The sequence below is a fragment of the Vollenhovia emeryi genome, unplaced genomic scaffold (genome assembly GCF_000949405.1).
Source record: "Vollenhovia emeryi isolate VEMERY1.0 unplaced genomic scaffold, V.emery_V1.0 DF939434.1, whole genome shotgun sequence".
NCBI classification, from domain to species: Eukaryota; Metazoa; Arthropoda; class Insecta; order Hymenoptera; family Formicidae; genus Vollenhovia; species Vollenhovia emeryi.
In genome coordinates this window covers 18,645-34,841 of record NW_011966932.1, presented here as the reverse complement: position 1 = coordinate 34,841, position 16,197 = coordinate 18,645, and the positions used below count along the sequence as shown (strand labels likewise).

The 16,197-nt window shown below is 43.2% G+C and overlaps 4 protein-coding genes across 4 annotated transcripts in view; 2 read left to right on the top strand and 2 right to left on the bottom strand.

The window, feature by feature from the left end:
• The window catches only part of LOC105557665 (delta-1-pyrroline-5-carboxylate synthase), an 11,735-nt gene extending 3,850 nt beyond the window's left edge, over positions 1-7,885 (top strand). The window contains exons 2-6 of the mRNA XM_012004966.1: positions 172-517; positions 2,479-3,126; positions 4,787-5,604; positions 6,156-6,446; positions 7,536-7,885. Of these exons, the coding sequence (XP_011860356.1) occupies positions 172-517; positions 2,479-3,126; positions 4,787-5,604; positions 6,156-6,446; positions 7,536-7,703 (2,271 nt within the window). The 3' untranslated portion in view covers positions 7,704-7,885. The remainder of the gene's footprint in view (positions 1-171; positions 518-2,478; positions 3,127-4,786; positions 5,605-6,155; positions 6,447-7,535) is intronic.
• Positions 7,886-8,794: 909 nt separating this feature from the next.
• Positions 8,795-13,007, bottom strand: LOC105557664 (U4/U6 small nuclear ribonucleoprotein Prp4). The gene is made up of 6 exons (XM_012004965.1): positions 12,532-13,007; positions 12,222-12,388; positions 11,491-12,064; positions 10,662-11,039; positions 9,696-9,909; positions 8,795-9,617 (listed from the first exon to the last, which is right to left on the bottom strand). The coding sequence occupies exons 3-6, from the start codon at positions 12,014-12,016 to the stop codon at positions 9,164-9,166; spliced, it is 1,572 nt and encodes a 523-aa protein (XP_011860355.1). The 5' UTR covers positions 12,017-12,064; positions 12,222-12,388; positions 12,532-13,007; the 3' UTR covers positions 8,795-9,163.
• A 443-nt stretch (positions 13,008-13,450) lies between these two features.
• On the bottom strand, positions 13,451-13,917 carry LOC105557661 (histone H2B). Its single transcript, XM_012004962.1, has one exon. The coding sequence runs from the start codon at positions 13,842-13,844 to the stop codon at positions 13,473-13,475; it is 372 nt and encodes a 123-aa protein (XP_011860352.1). The 5' UTR covers positions 13,845-13,917; the 3' UTR covers positions 13,451-13,472.
• Positions 13,918-14,022: 105 nt separating this feature from the next.
• LOC105557662 (histone H4) lies at positions 14,023-15,206 on the top strand. The gene has a single exon (XM_012004963.1). The coding sequence runs from the start codon at positions 14,741-14,743 to the stop codon at positions 15,050-15,052; it is 312 nt and encodes a 103-aa protein (XP_011860353.1). The 5' UTR covers positions 14,023-14,740; the 3' UTR covers positions 15,053-15,206.
• Positions 15,207-16,197: the final 991 nt, after the last annotated feature.

Below are 16,197 nucleotides of genomic sequence, written 5' to 3'. Positions count from 1 at the left end.
CTCTCTCTCTCTCTCTCTCTCTCTCTCTCTCTCTCTCTCTCTCTCTCTCTCTCTCTCTCTCTCTCTCTCTCTCTCTCTCTCTCTCTCTCTCTCTCTCTCTGCCTCTCTTGCTTCCCCACAGCTGTTTTCTCACCACGATTTTATCTCGTTTATCACGAAAAACTTTTCTAGAGTAATGGCATGTCGCAAGGGTACGTGCGAAGGGAGCTGCAAACATCGGACAGACCGCGAAGGCAACAAACCTTTGCGGAACGCAGCGAATTGCAATACGCTCGGCGACTGGTAATCAAACTCGGCAGCGCCGTTATAACGAGGGAGGACGAGCACGGCCTGGCCCTCGGACGTCTCGCGTCTATCGTGGAGCAAGTGGCCGAATGTCAGATCGACGGGCGCGAATGCATCATGGTGACCAGCGGGGCGGTCGCCTTTGGCAAGCAGAAGCTCACCCAGGAGCTTCTGATGTCCATGTCAATGCGAGAGACCCTGAGCCCCACGGATCACACGCGGGAACACGCAGGTATGCTTGCCCATTCGAAATTTTATTTCCTACTTTGTGCTCGAGCATTTTATTCCTGGACCGTTTTACAGACCATTTAATAAAATTATTACTAAGGCAGTTAGTTATCTAACGTTGTCCTTTACAACAATAGAGATATTCTTCGCACCGTAATCTCGCAAGAATGCGGTCTATTCTACAATTTCAGCGGGCGCTGCGATCTCGCATACTCAAAGACTATTGATCACAAGTCCTTAAATTCACGCTGACCTATTTCATAAGTAATGAACCTCATCTCCTTTACTCTTCCTGAGACGGGCCGCTGAAACGCTAATGTCGGACGCGGTAATTGGCGCGGGAGTATACCGTGCCAATTTCATGTTCTCCTGCACACACGCTCGCGCAACGGACGCAATATCTAGGGTGCGACGCACTCAATAAACGCCTGCTTTAATTAATATTTTCACGCACCAGTGATAAGAGGCGAATTTCGTGTATACGTACGCGGATAAATTGCCATTAACGTAATTGTGACCAGAATGCGATAATCTTGCAGTCTACGTTTATTCCCCTTTGAGGGAACCGGTCGTATTACGGCCCTAATCAATAATGCTCTCGTAATTCTAATTAAGAGTATTTACCGCCGAGTCACGTGCATAAAGGAATTATAATGAAGCTTGAAAAATGCCGCTTGTTTTATTAATGCAATTTCCGCCCCGAGTTTAAGTAGCATTATTACACGTATTATATGTTAAAGCCCGTGTGATCGTCGGTGTGGCTTGCGCAAAATGGATGGTCATTTTGCATATGTTACAAGATGCAACGTTGTTATTACACAATGGCTATCTCAAAGAGCATTTTACATAACGTGATCGCATGTCTCTAGCCAGAATGAATTATATCTATAACATAAAATGTGTGTTAACTTTGAAATGAATTCACTGGCGTTAAATAGGTCTGCTATTTATTGACGAAAGAAAAAGAGATAAATATTAACTTGAAACAGCTAATACAATTTTGCTGCCGGCATAGCACGAATGTATACCTGATCATTTATTCGTCGCGTTACTCTCGTATGGAGACGAATATTTCATGGGAGCATTTAATATGCATCGATCCTCGCGAAGACAATAACTTCCTCAGTAACGAATTTCCTCTCCACTGATACACGTGATAGAAACGCTCTTATTGGTATTGCAATCAAGGCTATTCCTCACTAACGATTCATTGATTTAGTGCGCCGTACGTGTGTGGACAGCAGGGACAATATAGCGTAAACAATTCACGGGCGGAATATTAATATTTTTGCGAGACCGGCGCGTACGAATCAATCTTGGGCTATACATTTTTAATATCCATCTAGTTATTAAAGAATTACCGAGCCACCGGGGAAAAATGACGCGTGTTCGAAGTGTACAGTGAAAAAGAATAACAAAAGTTTCTTCAATAAATGGCACTGTCAGGCGGTTGAAGAGACGTTAATGAGCTCTTTTTCTCGAGAGATGATAAATAACCGTTCGAAGATTCGAGAAAGGCGAAACAAATCGATGGTCCATAAATTCAACTGTCTGTGAAAATACCCAAGCGGGAGGTGTTAACGTTCCGATAGTAGTTTCAAATATCTGTCTGGGCAGTCTGCCAAGTTTACAATGTCCGGTCTGTCTATAGATATATATATATATAGAGAGAGATTGAGCTAACAACTGCCCGGCGATGAATTCCCGTGGCATTCTATTTGTCCTGTGAATCTTGTCGAGTGCGGCTTCCGATCGATGTGCACGTCGAGAGCAACTTTCCTCACTGTCTTGCCGATCGTCCGCTCTTTCTTCTTTACTTTCTTCGTCGTGGCGTTTCTCGAAAGTCATTTTTAACAATTCCAAAAGTCGCAAACTCGCGCTGTAGGACTGTTCGTAACTGATAGCACATCTTCGAGATAAGAGAAAAGACGTTAGATAACTTATATATCTCTGATATTCATGTAGGAACTATGTTGGAACCTAGAGCAGCCGCCGCGGTGGGTCAGTCAGGCCTGATGTCCCTCTACGACGCGATGTTCGCCCAGTACGGAGTCAAAATCGCCCAGGTGCTGGTGACCAAGCCGGACTTTTACAACGAAGAGACGCGAAAGAATCTGTTCAGCACGCTGAGCGAACTGATCAGCCTGAACATCGTGCCGATCATCAACACGAACGACGCGGTGTCCCCGCCACCGCATGTCGACGAGGAGGTCGCCGGCGGCGGCGGCAGACGCGGAATATCCATTAAGGACAACGACTCCCTGGCGGCTATGCTTGCGGCCGAGGTCCAATCGGACTTGTTGGTCCTCATGAGCGACGTTGACGGCATATACAATCTACCACCCTGGCAGGACGGCGCCAAGATGCTGCACACCTTCAGCTCTGATCTGAGAGGTACCATCAAATTTGGGCAGAAGTCGAAGGTGGGCACAGGTGGCATGGACTCGAAAGTCAACGCCGCGCTCTGGGCAATGGACCGTGGCGTTGCGGTGGTTATTTGCAACGGCACGCAGGAGAAGGCTATTAAGAGCATCATGTCGGGCAGGAAGATCGGAACGTTCTTCACGCAGGCTACCGGCTCGTCCACTCCTGTCGAAGTGGTCGCCGAAAATGGTAATCTAACATCTTAAGTAATATACATGTTATTGCGAATAGTATTAAATTATCACAGCTCCAGTGGTCGAGCTGGCTAAGACGCCCGTCACGGATTGTAGGGAGGTCCCTGGTTCGAATCCTGGCTGGGGTAATACTTTTCGCAATAAGAATTTTAATTGCCAGACGCGGTCGACAAAAAAATCACACAAAAATATTTCTGGTTAATAAGCAAAACAGTATGGCCATGTCAGTATAAGGTGCATTCAGAACTACAATTGCTCGCTGAGCAATTAACATATATAGCAATAGAACAGTGCTCGGAGTTAGTTACACATTTCGGGCAGATTTCGTAGATAAACGCCCACTGTCCCCCCACTACGGTCAATATACAGCAGGCGTCTCCTACAAAATCTGCCCGAAATGTGCAACTAACTCGCAGCACTGTAATCGAACATAAATTAATTTTTACTTTCGATTTAAATCAACGAGTATTCATAATAAAATATATAAGTATTGACGTAATAAAAAACAAATATTGAAGAGAATCAAGGAAATCGATTCTCTCTTGTCAAGCCATCCAATGTGACAGATTCTCTTCAATATTGTTTTTTTTCGAAGAACTTGGATGGCTTGACAAAGAAGAATCGATTTCCTTGATTCTCTTCAATATTTGTTTTTTGTTAAGTCAATACTTATGTGAATCGCTTGAAGTCCTAAACTAGTACATTTTATTGATTCCCCTTAGCCCAGTTAGAAATGACTCGTCGATCGACATCGAAACGACGTCATATCGACATCGAAACCGTCATATTGACGTCGATTCGACGTCATTTTGACATCGATCTACGAGTCATTTCTGACTGGGAGGGTTACAAGGCGTTTTTGAAGGAACGTGCCCAAACCTCTTATAACACCTCTCTCTATATCCACTTCGCTATGTGGCGATCGAACGAAAAACCAACAATGTTTTTGTTTGGTTTTGAACCCGGGTCTTCGGATTACCAGACCAGCGCACAATCCTCTGCGCCACGAATGCCACTGTTTTACGTAATTTTGTCTTACGTGTTAATCGAGAAAATCTTTGCGTTTCTACCAATTTCAACAACTCGGGTGAAAAAGCGCCATATGACTTCTCCATTACTTCATCTTGAGTTATAGTAATTTGAGCGTCAGAACTTTTATTAATTGATGACAAAATTTGTGCATCTCCTGATGGATCAGGCTTAGTTTGATAGCTTACTAGTAAGAATATTCTTGAACTCGCCAGTAGTAATTAATAAATTGATAACATCGGTGATTTTTTTGTCGACCGTGTCTGGCAATTAAAATTCTTATTGCGAAAAATATTACCCCAGCCAGGATTCGAACCTGAGACCTCTCTACAATCCGTGACGCCCTGGCTGGGGTAATATTTTTCGCAATAAGAATTTTAATTGCCAGATATGGCCAATAAAAAAATCACTGATGTTGAAAATGGTAATGTTTCAACCTCCGACTTTGGGAGTTGAAGATTATTCAAGAATCCTTTGGTGTGCATTTAAATAGCTAAATATAGAAGCATTACGATAAGATAAGATTAGTTTAAAGCGATACCGCTCATTAAGCTAATGCTTATTCTATAGTTAAACTATTTCGATATTTGGACACTTATCATATTCAAAAGCGAGTAAAATTTCAGCCCGCCTCGGCAGTAGAACGCTGCAGGCGTTACGCCCGGAGGAACGAGCCGAGTGCATCAAGGTCCTCGCGAGTTTGCTCGAGTCCAGACAAGCCGATATTCTCGCGGCGAACGCGCTGGATATGGAGGCCGCGAGTAAGAAGAATCTGGCGAAGGCCCTGCTGTCGCGGCTGTCTCTAACGCCGGCGAAGCTCAAGTCTCTGAGTTCCGGTCTGCATCAGATCGCGGACGATTCGCTGAACAATGTAGGTCGCGTGCTCCGTAGGACCAGATTGGCCGACAGTCTGGAATTGCAACAGATAACGGTGCCCATCGGGGTGTTGCTGGTCATCTTCGAATCCAGGCCGGACAGCCTGCCTCAGGTAGCCGCCCTGGCCATGTCCAGCGCCAACGGGCTGCTCCTGAAGGGCGGCAAGGAAGCCGCCCACAGCAACAAGTATCTGATGATGCTCGTGAAGGAGGCACTGGACAAGTTCGGCGCATCGAACGCTATCTCGCTGGTGTCCACGAGGGAGGATGTGGGCGATCTTCTTGCGATGGAGAAACACATAGATCTCATCATCCCCCGCGGTAGCTCGGACTTGGTCCGCACGATTCAGGAGCAATCCAAGCACATACCCGTCTTGGGACATGCCGAGGGTATCTGTCACGTTTACATCGACAAGGACGCGGATGTAGCGAAGGCCATGAAGATCATCAAGGACTCCAAGTGCGATTATCCCGCCGCGTGCAACGCTATGGAGACGTTGCTGATACACGAGAGTCTCATGAGCGGCAGCTTCTTCAGCGACCTGTGCAGTATGTTGCATAAAGAAGGGGTGAGCTTCCTCCGCTTGAAAGAATCTTTTTAAATATACATATAACTATGTAAATATATATATACATACATATCATTTTAGTTTTTCACTTTTTGAAATTAGTTTTTTCAAGAGGATCAAAGGATCCGCCGGTAATAGCTCCGAGCAATTCAAAGGATTAAAAATTAAAGAAAACTATTTCCCCTCAGTTTCTTGTTTCGTGTCGCGCTGCAGTATTTCGCGTACTTGGCGTTCGCGAGCGAAACTTTCATCAACAACTTTTCATCAGGATTTCGCAAAATGTCGGAAGTTCGTACTCGAGTTTCTAAGACATATATTGGCTCCTTTGAGTCGGAGTAAAAAAAGAAAGATTTACTTTCCCCCACATCTTTTCTTGGAGAGTATAAACGGAAGAAACTGCTCCACGCGTACATACATATGCTAATGTTTTAGAATCGCTCTCCCGAGCATCCATTAAAATTCTTTCTCCGCTGACCACAATCGAAGCTTCTTAATATCAATTTTATTTCGAGTGTATCCTCCGGGTGTACAGCAAAAGGTGTGTTTTCCAGGTGAAAATCAATTCCGGTCCAAAGCTAAGAAAGTTATTGACCTTCGGTCCGCCCGCCGCCAAAAGCATGCGAACCGAATACGGCGCACTCGAATGCACTATAGAAGTAGTTACGGATGTCGACGACGCCATTAGTCATATTCATAAATACGGTAGCAGTCACACCGACGCTATTGTCACCGAGGAGACCAGCACAGCGATGCATTTTCAGAGAGAGGTAGACAGCGCGTGTGTATTCCATAACGCCAGCACCAGATTTGCAGACGGCTACAGATTCGGACTTGGCGCGGAGGTGAGAGCCCGTAAAACAAAACTGGTGTCCCGGGCGTCAATTCTGTATCTTACAGTATAGTGAAAATGCTAAAAGCGAGCGGCTCTGTCTCTTTCTAAGGGGACAAGTTGGAAAGAGACAAACCTACTCACTTTCAGCATTTTCACTATGGTGTAAGATACAGAATTGACCCTCCGGTCTGAAACAAACAAACGTTTCCCATACAGCACCGAAAGATTGCAGAAACATTGCATATACCTTTCACTGCAACATTGTAACATTGCATGGAGCTTGCGAAATGCTTCAGCAACGTTGTTGCAAGCTTGAAGCAACATTGAAATTGTCCTCCCTCAGACGTATTACAATGTAACATTGCAGTAATGGCACGGTGCAATGTATTTGTAATATTGATTTCATTATACGTTATTTATATAAATATGCAGGATACTTAATAGGTTGTTCGGAAAGTTTGTTTTAAATTTTCTATATACTTATGTATTTATAATAGATAGGAAATTTCAAACAAACTTTCCGAACAACCTAATAAATAAAATTTGCGAATACAAAGACACCCAAGAGATATGTAAGAAAAAATTGCAACAATTTTTCTTATCGCTTTTAGATGTCTATTATATTGTATATTCTCAAACTTCATCTATTAAAATCTGAAGTACCCTACCGATACCATGCAGTAATATCGGAAATCACGAGACTATTAGGCGTTGCTATACACGCTATTAGGCTGCGTTTGGAATACATGAGAAATAATGTAAATTTGAAAAATCTAAATAATATTATAATACGTTACAAATATATTTTGCAAACTTTATAATATTTCTACAAGGTTACTGAAACGTTGTTGGCGAAATATTACAATTGAATGTCTCTGAACCGTCTGTGCAATATTACATTGTAATTTGCAATGTTGCAATGTTTCTGAAAGCTTTGGTGCTGTATGGGTTGTTTCATTTATAAGATCACTTGTCTAATTATAACATACGTTCGCACAAAGTTAGAAAGCAATACATGTCCGTGACTTATCAATTATAGATAACATACTTTTCCATAATATCCATATGAAATTATGTATATATAATTGTTTCTTTGAAGGTCGGTATTTCCACGACACGAATCCACGCCCGTGGTCCGGTGGGAGTGGATGGGCTGTTAACAACGAAATGGATGTTGAAAGGCGACGGACACGCGGCCGCGGATTTCGCTGAAGGAGGCAATAGAACTTGGCTTCACCAATCCTTACCTCTCACAGAATCAGCATGAACCTACCACTTTGAACTTTGTGATCTCGGGTTGGCTAGAATCGTTCGCCATTAAACGCTGTAAACGAGCTTCCTTAAGAATGAAAAATACGATACATATCGGATATCGAGAGATATCAAGATCGAAACAAACTCTGGCGCGATAGACTACGAATAAATCAAATAAAGTAACTTTTCTAAAAATTTTTGATATTGCATATGTATCGAATCAAAATTTTTTATTACAAGTAAATCGGGATAATTGACAACGAAAATATTTATAAATTTGAAAATTTTCGCGTTTACGGAATAGAAATAAGGGTCGGAGCAGAAAGCGACGTAATAACTTACGGCAAGACGTAAGCCATAAATGTAGATAGCGCACAAGTTTTAGCGTAAATGTAACGTCGTATGTACTTGAAAGTAAAGACGACATACGTTTATAACTTACGTCGCTTTGTGCTGTGATCCTAGCTCAATGTCACAGCTATACGTCAGCTGTGATATCATTTAGAATAATTGTAATTACTCATACAGATATAACCTTTGGCATATCTGACAATGAGATATTAATAAATTAATAAATTAATATCGTAAATTATTATAAACTTAGAGTTACGCGACCCAGTTTTCATCATAATCCTAGAAATAATAAATTTGTCGACGTAAAAATATACTTCGTGCGTCTCAAGAGACACTTGAATCTAATTAAAAGTGGAAAAAAGATATATTCTATCTTAAAGAGTGATTCTATCAGTAGAGTGATGCAAGGTTCATGACACAAGTTTTAAAGGACGTATTGTCGTTCTCAAAATTTTGCTGAAAGTTTGTCAATAACGTGACACTAGCGGAGTCATCCTCTTTCAACGCTCATCTTGAAATGCACTCAACAAACCTAGGCACGAGAGTTCGGATCCTGCAGTTAACGCGTTTGCGACTCTTTGTTGAGGATATAAACGTCGGCAGAACAGCAGTGCGCTATTGAACAGGCAGCTGCCCCAGTTATAAATAACGTCAAAAGTTTATACGCGATTATAAAACCCATTTCACGGAAGACATATTTCTCTGAAACGCACAGTGTGAACGTTAATAATATTCTTGTACACTTCCAAATGCAATCAAATATGCAATATATTCAGAGAACAAAAGATACATTTTCAATACTGAAAAAAAAAACATTATTTTCAGAGATATTAATATTTATAAAAACTTGGCATGTACAAAATTACATGATTACAATATGAAATTATTAGAATAATTTACATTCCATAAAATTATAATACGCCTGATGAACAAATTAGACGTATTCCTATAAACATTTTGTGTTTATGCGATATTACATAAAAAGATGTTAAGATGATTTTTTTTGTCTCACTTTAACTCACTTTAAGATGAGTTAAGAAGACGATATTTATCTAGAATTTTATAGTATTTCTAGCATAGAAATTGTTAAAGTTAGAAGGGAATGTTCTGTCAGGTATTTCATTCCGGGGCCCATAACTTAAAAGTTCTGTCGTACGAGCTGGTTGCAATAAACCTATGATCAGGTGACACGTCGACAGACATGACTTTTCCATCGTGGCCTGGTAGCATCTTTAGAGGTTGCCAGGTCTTGTTGGACCAAATTTTGGCTGTGTTATCGTAAGATGCGGTAACCAAGTATTGTCCTTCTGTTCTCTGATACTTGACGTCGGATAGCAAATTGGTGTGAGATGGTATCGTGTATATGCAAGTCCTCTTTCGCAAGTCCCATATCTTGCAAGTGTTATCCTCGCTCGCCGTCGCTATGTGGAAACCATTTGGCGAGAAATCGATGCCGAAAATGGACATTAGATGACCCTCCATGAACATTATGCACCTGCCGGTACGCAAGTCCCATACTCTGCCGAAAGAATCGTGACCGCCCGTAGTGCAAACGCTTCCGTCGCATTGAAAGCTAAATGAATACGCAAATATATAGTAAACGAGATCAATATATGATGAATTAAATAATATATACCTAAAGAAAATATACCTAATACAGTGTACTGCTCTTGCATGGCCCTCTTGGTGAAGTACTTCCGCTTGTTGCTCCAAATCCCATAATCGCCAAGATGCATCGTAGCAACATGTGCCGAGAAATCGTCCAGATGGGTGGAAAGCTATCCTGGAGACTCTGTGAGGTTCATGTCCCTCCACCTCGGCTAATGGTTCTTCGCCGTTGCCGCCGCTCCACAGTTTCACAGTACCTATAAGTTTAGGCAATCAAATTTAGTGCAATCAAATAAGTTGGTGTAATTTATAATATATGCATATAATAATATGGATCGCAAGGAACTAATGGATAAAGCTTTGTGAATTATAGAAAATTAGCGTAAGGCCAAACTTGACTTGATTCATCAAAAACCACGATCACGATCCTCATCAGAAGGAAAACAAACGTGAATCTCTAAAGCTCCGGCGTGAAAAGTGAATAATCCTATTCGACAAAGTATCTAAGAATCTACTTAAACACCGAATTAGATTGGAGCCTATACCTCGAGGAAAAAAGGATAAAATTCTGCACCTTTATGAGAATATGTAGAAGAACAATGGACAAAGCCTGTGAAATAAAGTTGAAAATTACCCTACGATTATACAAAATGTTGTTTCCAAGATTGACTCGTATGCTTTTGTGATCTTATGATCTAAAGTAAAGATGGAGACAAGAAATGTGCTTAAGAGCCTTCAGGATGAACATCTCAAGGCTATGACAAGAATCACGAAAAGCCTCAACCACCAGAGATGCTGAAAGTAGCCCTCCGTTCTCCATTTCTTGATCGAGGGACGCTTTCCATAAAGAAAGCAATCTCATAAATCTGACGCGTAACATTGAGCCGAGTTGAACGATTTATTTCTCAGAACTGAACAGGGACTCAACAGAGGAACTTCTTAGCTCTAGAGATTGACGTAATCTTATCTGCTACAGCTATTGCTACTATTGTTATTACAATATGCGTACCATCTGCTGCGCAAGACGCCAGTACGCAAGTCTGTCCTGCATTATCACCGACCACATCTTCGGTTATTGTAGCTTTTGGGTGAAAAACAATACAGCCAACATTACAATTGTGTCCTTGTAAAGTGCGCAACAAAGTACAGTCGGGTACAGACCATAGCTTGCATAAGCCCGACCATGAAGCTGTAGCAAGAATTTTGGAATTAGGGCTGAACTGGCAAAAGGAAATGGGTCTCCTGTCGCCGATTTGAGAGCAATAAATGCTCAATGCTTGCAACTTCTTCAAGAGCTCTTGTCTTTTCGCTGTACGAGTTGCAGCTGGTAATAGCAGATCTTGCCTTGCCTTATCCAGCCGTGCCTTTGCTCTGGGCAACGAATACGCTGCAAATATATGCAAGTTCAATAAATACATAGATGTTAGATAACGCTTACAATACAAAGACAATAAAAATTCAAACATTTCCATTTTTACATGGGATTTGTAATTATGGCTCACACTTTGTAGAGGAATGTGAACTAACATGGTTTACAGAATTAGGGAAGAATAATAGAGAAATACTTAGGATATGAAATGACGAGCTAGACAGAGAAAAAGGTAAAAACTGAAAAGGCAAAGGGGATGCAAGAACAAGATAGAAAGTGAATTAGACTGCGACTAGGATGACGAGATACGATCGGACAGACTAGGTCGAGGATAGGATAATATAAAGTGTGGACGGATGAATGAGAATGCATAGTGTGGATGGACATAAGTGCAACTGTAAACCAAGTCCCACTTCTTGGCGGTCAAGTTAAACCGCAGAAACTCGACGTATATGTGATTATGACTCACACGCTATCCACGATCGTGCAATTTGCAGAGAATCCGGGCCCTCGTGGTACCAAGTTGACTCCGTATCCTTCTCGAGTGGGTGCGACGGTTTATCTTCCTCCTCGTGCTTCTTTTTAATCGCGTCCTCCCCCACGCTGGCTAACAATTCTCTTAATCTGGTCCTCCGATCCGCTGGGCCCTCCCCAAATAGACAAATCGGCTCGCCCAACTGCCTCAGGAGCTTCTTCACCTCGGAGTCGTCTGTCGAAACGTTAATCTGCCTGGCCTTCTTCCTACGTTCAAATTCTTCCAACAGCGCCTGCCGGTCCTTGGACATCTCGTCCTCGAGCTCCATGTACTCGTTCGAGATGTGTACATTCGCCCCGGTGGCGGAAACGTTGGAGGCGTCGTTCGCGCCCGCGGCATCCTTTTCCTCGTCCGCAGACTCGCCGGCAGCCGCGAGTCGCGCACGTTCCGCCTCCTCCAGCGAGCCATAGTGCACAGTTTTCTGCTTCTTGACGTAGACCAAGTCCTCGTCGTCGGACATTTTGGAAGGTTATAAACAGGCCGGCGAATAAATCTCCGTTTTGTTTAGCTACGAATATATTATAATTATTATTAGTAAAAAAGGACGAACTTGCGCGATTTCAAATGTACAAGTCGGATAGTCGGAGATATCGAGAGACAAGAGGATACCGAGAAACCTAACCTAACCTAATCTACGTCGTGTACTTTATTGCTGATATACTTACGTTACGCGCGATTAAAATTTAACGAACAAATCCGCAGCCGTGCGCAGCGCGTTCACACGCATTTCAAAAAGCTTGGCGACACTCGGCTTTTCGAGCCGTACATCACCCAAGCCAATATTCAATCGGGCTGTTTAGGCTCGCGCGGTCCGCATCGGGCACACCAGGGCCTAAATTCCGTACACGATTACCGACGACCATCGATACGTTAACGACGTTTGCGCAGCTTTTCTATAATGTAGAAAAAGCTGCGCAAACGTCGTTAACGTATCGATGGTCGTCGGTAATCGTGTACGGAATTTAGGCCCAGGGCACACTCGGCTACGACGATCGATCGAGATGAAATGACGAGGCGTTTCTCGCATTTTATTTAGGGCCGCTATTTCCAACGTCCGTTAATTCTAACCGACCGTTGACTGCCAATTTCTATCGAAATTAATTCATTAAACAACTATTCTGATTAACTGTCAATTCCCACTTGCTATTCCGGAAAGTTAACGTTCGGTTAGCATTGAAAGCCAACGGACGTTGGAAACAGCGGCCGTTATGAACGCTACGTTAAGTTTTTAAAAACTAATAATTACAGTAATGCAAAAATGTATTTGCAGTCTCACCGAATGAATTATTTCATTAATATCTTCAAGAGAAAATCGTTCCTGTACTGTTTAAATTAACGGCTCCATGTCCTCTTGTTACATTTTACGTCTAATTTTTAACCTACGGATATGCATACAACTTATGCCGCACAATTGTACATAAAAATACAGCAATATGCATATTAAATTGAACCTACTGGATAAATAATCCATGTGCACGCGGTTCATCGAAATATTGCATCTCGAATTAGATTAAATATTTCTATTAACGTTCAATGCGTAGAAGCGTTAAATTGGACCGAGACAGGACTGATACATATCGTGAACAAGAAACTCGCCAACATTTTCTGACGTTTTTCCGACTAGCATTAAAACTTCTCAGACATTTCTTTTGTGTAGCAACAACTCGATCGAAAATTCATGTCTCATGTCCAACCTCTACATTTGACATTTGCAAAAAAACAAGTTCGTTTTGCGATGGAAAGAAATAAACGTTGGACAAAAACGACACGCCAAGACCAACAACCTTCCGGCCAGGAAATCGAAGGGTGCATATTTTCACGGGGAAACGGAAAGGATTTGCCGAGCGAGAATATCCAGCGTTACGAGACATTGAATGGCCCTGAAAAGGGCCGGTTTTTCTTTTCGTAGTAGCAGCTCACTTAGAGCTCGTGTACTTGGTGACCGCCTTCGTTCCCTCGCTAACGGCGTGCTTCGCCAGCTCGCCGGGCAGGAGAAGCCTCACGGCAGTCTGGATCTCCCGCGACGTGATCGTGGAGCGCTTGTTGTAGTGGGCCAAGCGAGACGCCTCGGCCGCGATGCGCTCGAAGACGTCGTTGACGAAGCTGTTCATGATGCTCATCGCCTTGCTGGAGATCCCGGTGTCCGGGTGGACCTGCTTCAACACCTTGTAGATGTAGATAGCGTAGCTCTCCTTCCTCTTCCTTTTCTTCTTCTTGTCGGTCTTGCTGATATTCTTCTGGGCCTTGCCGGCCTTCTTCACCGCCTTGCCGCTAGCCTTCGGTGGCATGGTCAATCTTTTCAAAGGTTCTCGTACGTCGAATGCACCGTGGCGAACTCGAAGCTCGAATGACCGGCTCCGCTCCGTGCGCGAGCTTATATAGAGAAAAGTGTCCGCTGGCGTGCACCAATCGCGCGCCAGGAGCGCTCGACCACTGCCGCGCCGCGACGCCATTGGTCGACGCTCCTCGCCGCCGAGCGGATTCACGTTGCCTCTCGCTCCCTCGTTCCTTCGGCGAAAGATCCTTTTCCTTTTCAACTGCTTTAATGCAGCAGTTGCTGCGTGTACGCTCAATGCTTTCAATTTCATTTATTAACATTCCGCGATTAAAATATGGACCCGACTTTGTCACTAGACAGCGGACAATTGCACATTTTACCCGGCGGGTTCGAGAAGAAAACGCAGTAATTCCCGGCGTGCCGCTGACGCGACGAGGATATTTAAATGTCGAATCTAAATAACATTCTCGCACAGCTTATCGCACATCGCCAGCCGATATTGAATCGTCTTAAAACGGTAACCGCTGGCAAGATTTGTTGCACGTTAGAGACAGACTCGGCTCGTACCACATTGGACGATCATGTAAACGAATGTTTCTCGCGCTCTGCACCCGCCGTACTTCTCGCAATACTAATCGGAATCAAGCGCGCAAAAAAATACGTATAAGTACCTTTTTGCATTGCATATTGAGTGGATGAACAATTGTTGAAAAGCGGTATATTGTCTTGGACGCGAGCGTGCAGGCGGCGTCGAGCGAACCGGGCGTGCGCTCCGATTGGCTGACGTCGCCGTGGTGGGGCGAGGCCGACTCGGCGACTATAAGAGCGGCCGCTCCGGCGTTCTCGGCATCATTCGGTCTGTTCTCGTGCCAGCCGATTGTCGCCTCTATCTCTTAGAAGTTCAAGATGACTGGTCGCGGTAAGGGAGGAAAGGGATTGGGAAAAGGAGGAGCGAAGCGTCACAGGAAGGTTCTTCGCGATAACATCCAGGGTATCACCAAGCCGGCAATCCGTCGTCTGGCGCGGCGTGGCGGCGTCAAGCGTATCTCCGGCTTGATCTACGAGGAGACTCGCGGCGTGCTCAAGGTCTTCCTCGAGAACGTGATTCGCGATGCCGTCACCTACACCGAGCACGCGAAAAGGAAGACCGTGACTGCCATGGACGTTGTATACGCCCTGAAGCGCCAAGGCAGAACTCTGTACGGCTTTGGAGGTTAAGGGAAGAGCGGTGGACTCTTCGATCAAATCGGCCCTTTTCAGGGCCACAAATCCTTCATACGTTGGAACAATTTTGCTCGCATTTACAAACTGCACCTTGTATGTACTTGATAAGTGAATACACGCGACAATAAATCATTCATTAATATAGAAAGATTGTATAAATGTACGAATGGTAAAAGAGAGTCGTCGAGAAAATGCATAACGTGCAATTCTCGAGTCGAATTGTGCAATTGCTTCGATCTGATACTTAAATTTAGCATTTGTGCATCGATGTAAAACGTAACTGCAAATTTTCGGCAGTTTCAACGCTCCGAGAAATTTCAAATGTCATTTTCATTACTTGTATAAAATAGTATGTGCAATTTGAAGGCTTTAAATTCCTCCTCGCGTTTATTCTACGATAACTGTTTCACTGCTACGAATAATCAAATGTTGATGTATTGTAAAAAAAACATTCTCGTCTCGTTCATTGCATGCTTACATTCATGACCGATGTATACAGATGATTTATACACGCAATGTTACAAACGATCAGCTGCTATGGCCATATTGATTGCGTAAAGCTTTCGATAAAACTCAGTCAAACGCGAATGAAACATTGCGAACCGAGTAGGTAAAAGATAGAGTGTACGAGTTTGGAGGTTAGGGAGGTTAGGCGCAAACGTGCGCCTATGGATGATGCGGTCGGCGCAAGGTGCGCCGCGTAGTCGCATCTGACGGAAAGAATAATACATTTTTAAAAAGTCTCAAATCGAATGGAATTTATTGCTTCCCCTTTTCCGCGATGCTGATTAGATTCTCTTATTTACTAGTTCACTTCGTGCTGCGAGTTGTCAGCGGCGCGGCTATTTTGACAGCTATCGAAGTCGTCCAACGGATAGTTTTCAAGAAAATTTAGAAATCGATTTTGCAAATATATATATATATTCAAGGAAATAAGTAACGCTTTGTATTCTTCAGTCTAAAGACAATTGGAATGTAACGAGATAATTTGTATAAAGGTCGTAAAATTTATTGGCGTAACTTTACAAGCAATATTACCCTGAAAGTCGTTTAACGCTATAGTATTTACATGTTACTAATATTAGTCCAATTGGCGATTCAGTTACATTCGTTATTCGAAAGAATATTTTGTCTTAAAA

What these genes read in the sequence shown, in the direction of transcription:
- LOC105557664 (XM_012004965.1), bottom strand. Translation starts at nt 12,016, where the DNA reads ATGTCCGACGACGAGGACTTGGTCTACGTCAAGAAGCAGAAAACTGTG. An exon ending in TGCACGATCGTGGATAGCGT is followed by an intron (nt 11,040 to 11,490) that starts GTGAGTCATAAT and finishes ATATATTTGCAG; the next exon opens with CGTATTCGTTGCCCAGAGCA. An exon ending in AGAGCAGTACACTGTATTAG is followed by an intron (nt 9,618 to 9,695) that starts GTATATTTTCTT and finishes GTATTCATTTAG; the next exon opens with CTTTCAATGCGACGGAAGCG.
- LOC105557661 (XM_012004962.1), bottom strand. Translation starts at nt 13,844, where the DNA reads ATGCCACCGAAGGCTAGCGGCAAGGCGGTGAAGAAGGCCGGCAAGGCC.
- LOC105557662 (XM_012004963.1), top strand. Translation starts at nt 14,741, where the DNA reads ATGACTGGTCGCGGTAAGGGAGGAAAGGGATTGGGAAAAGGAGGAGCG.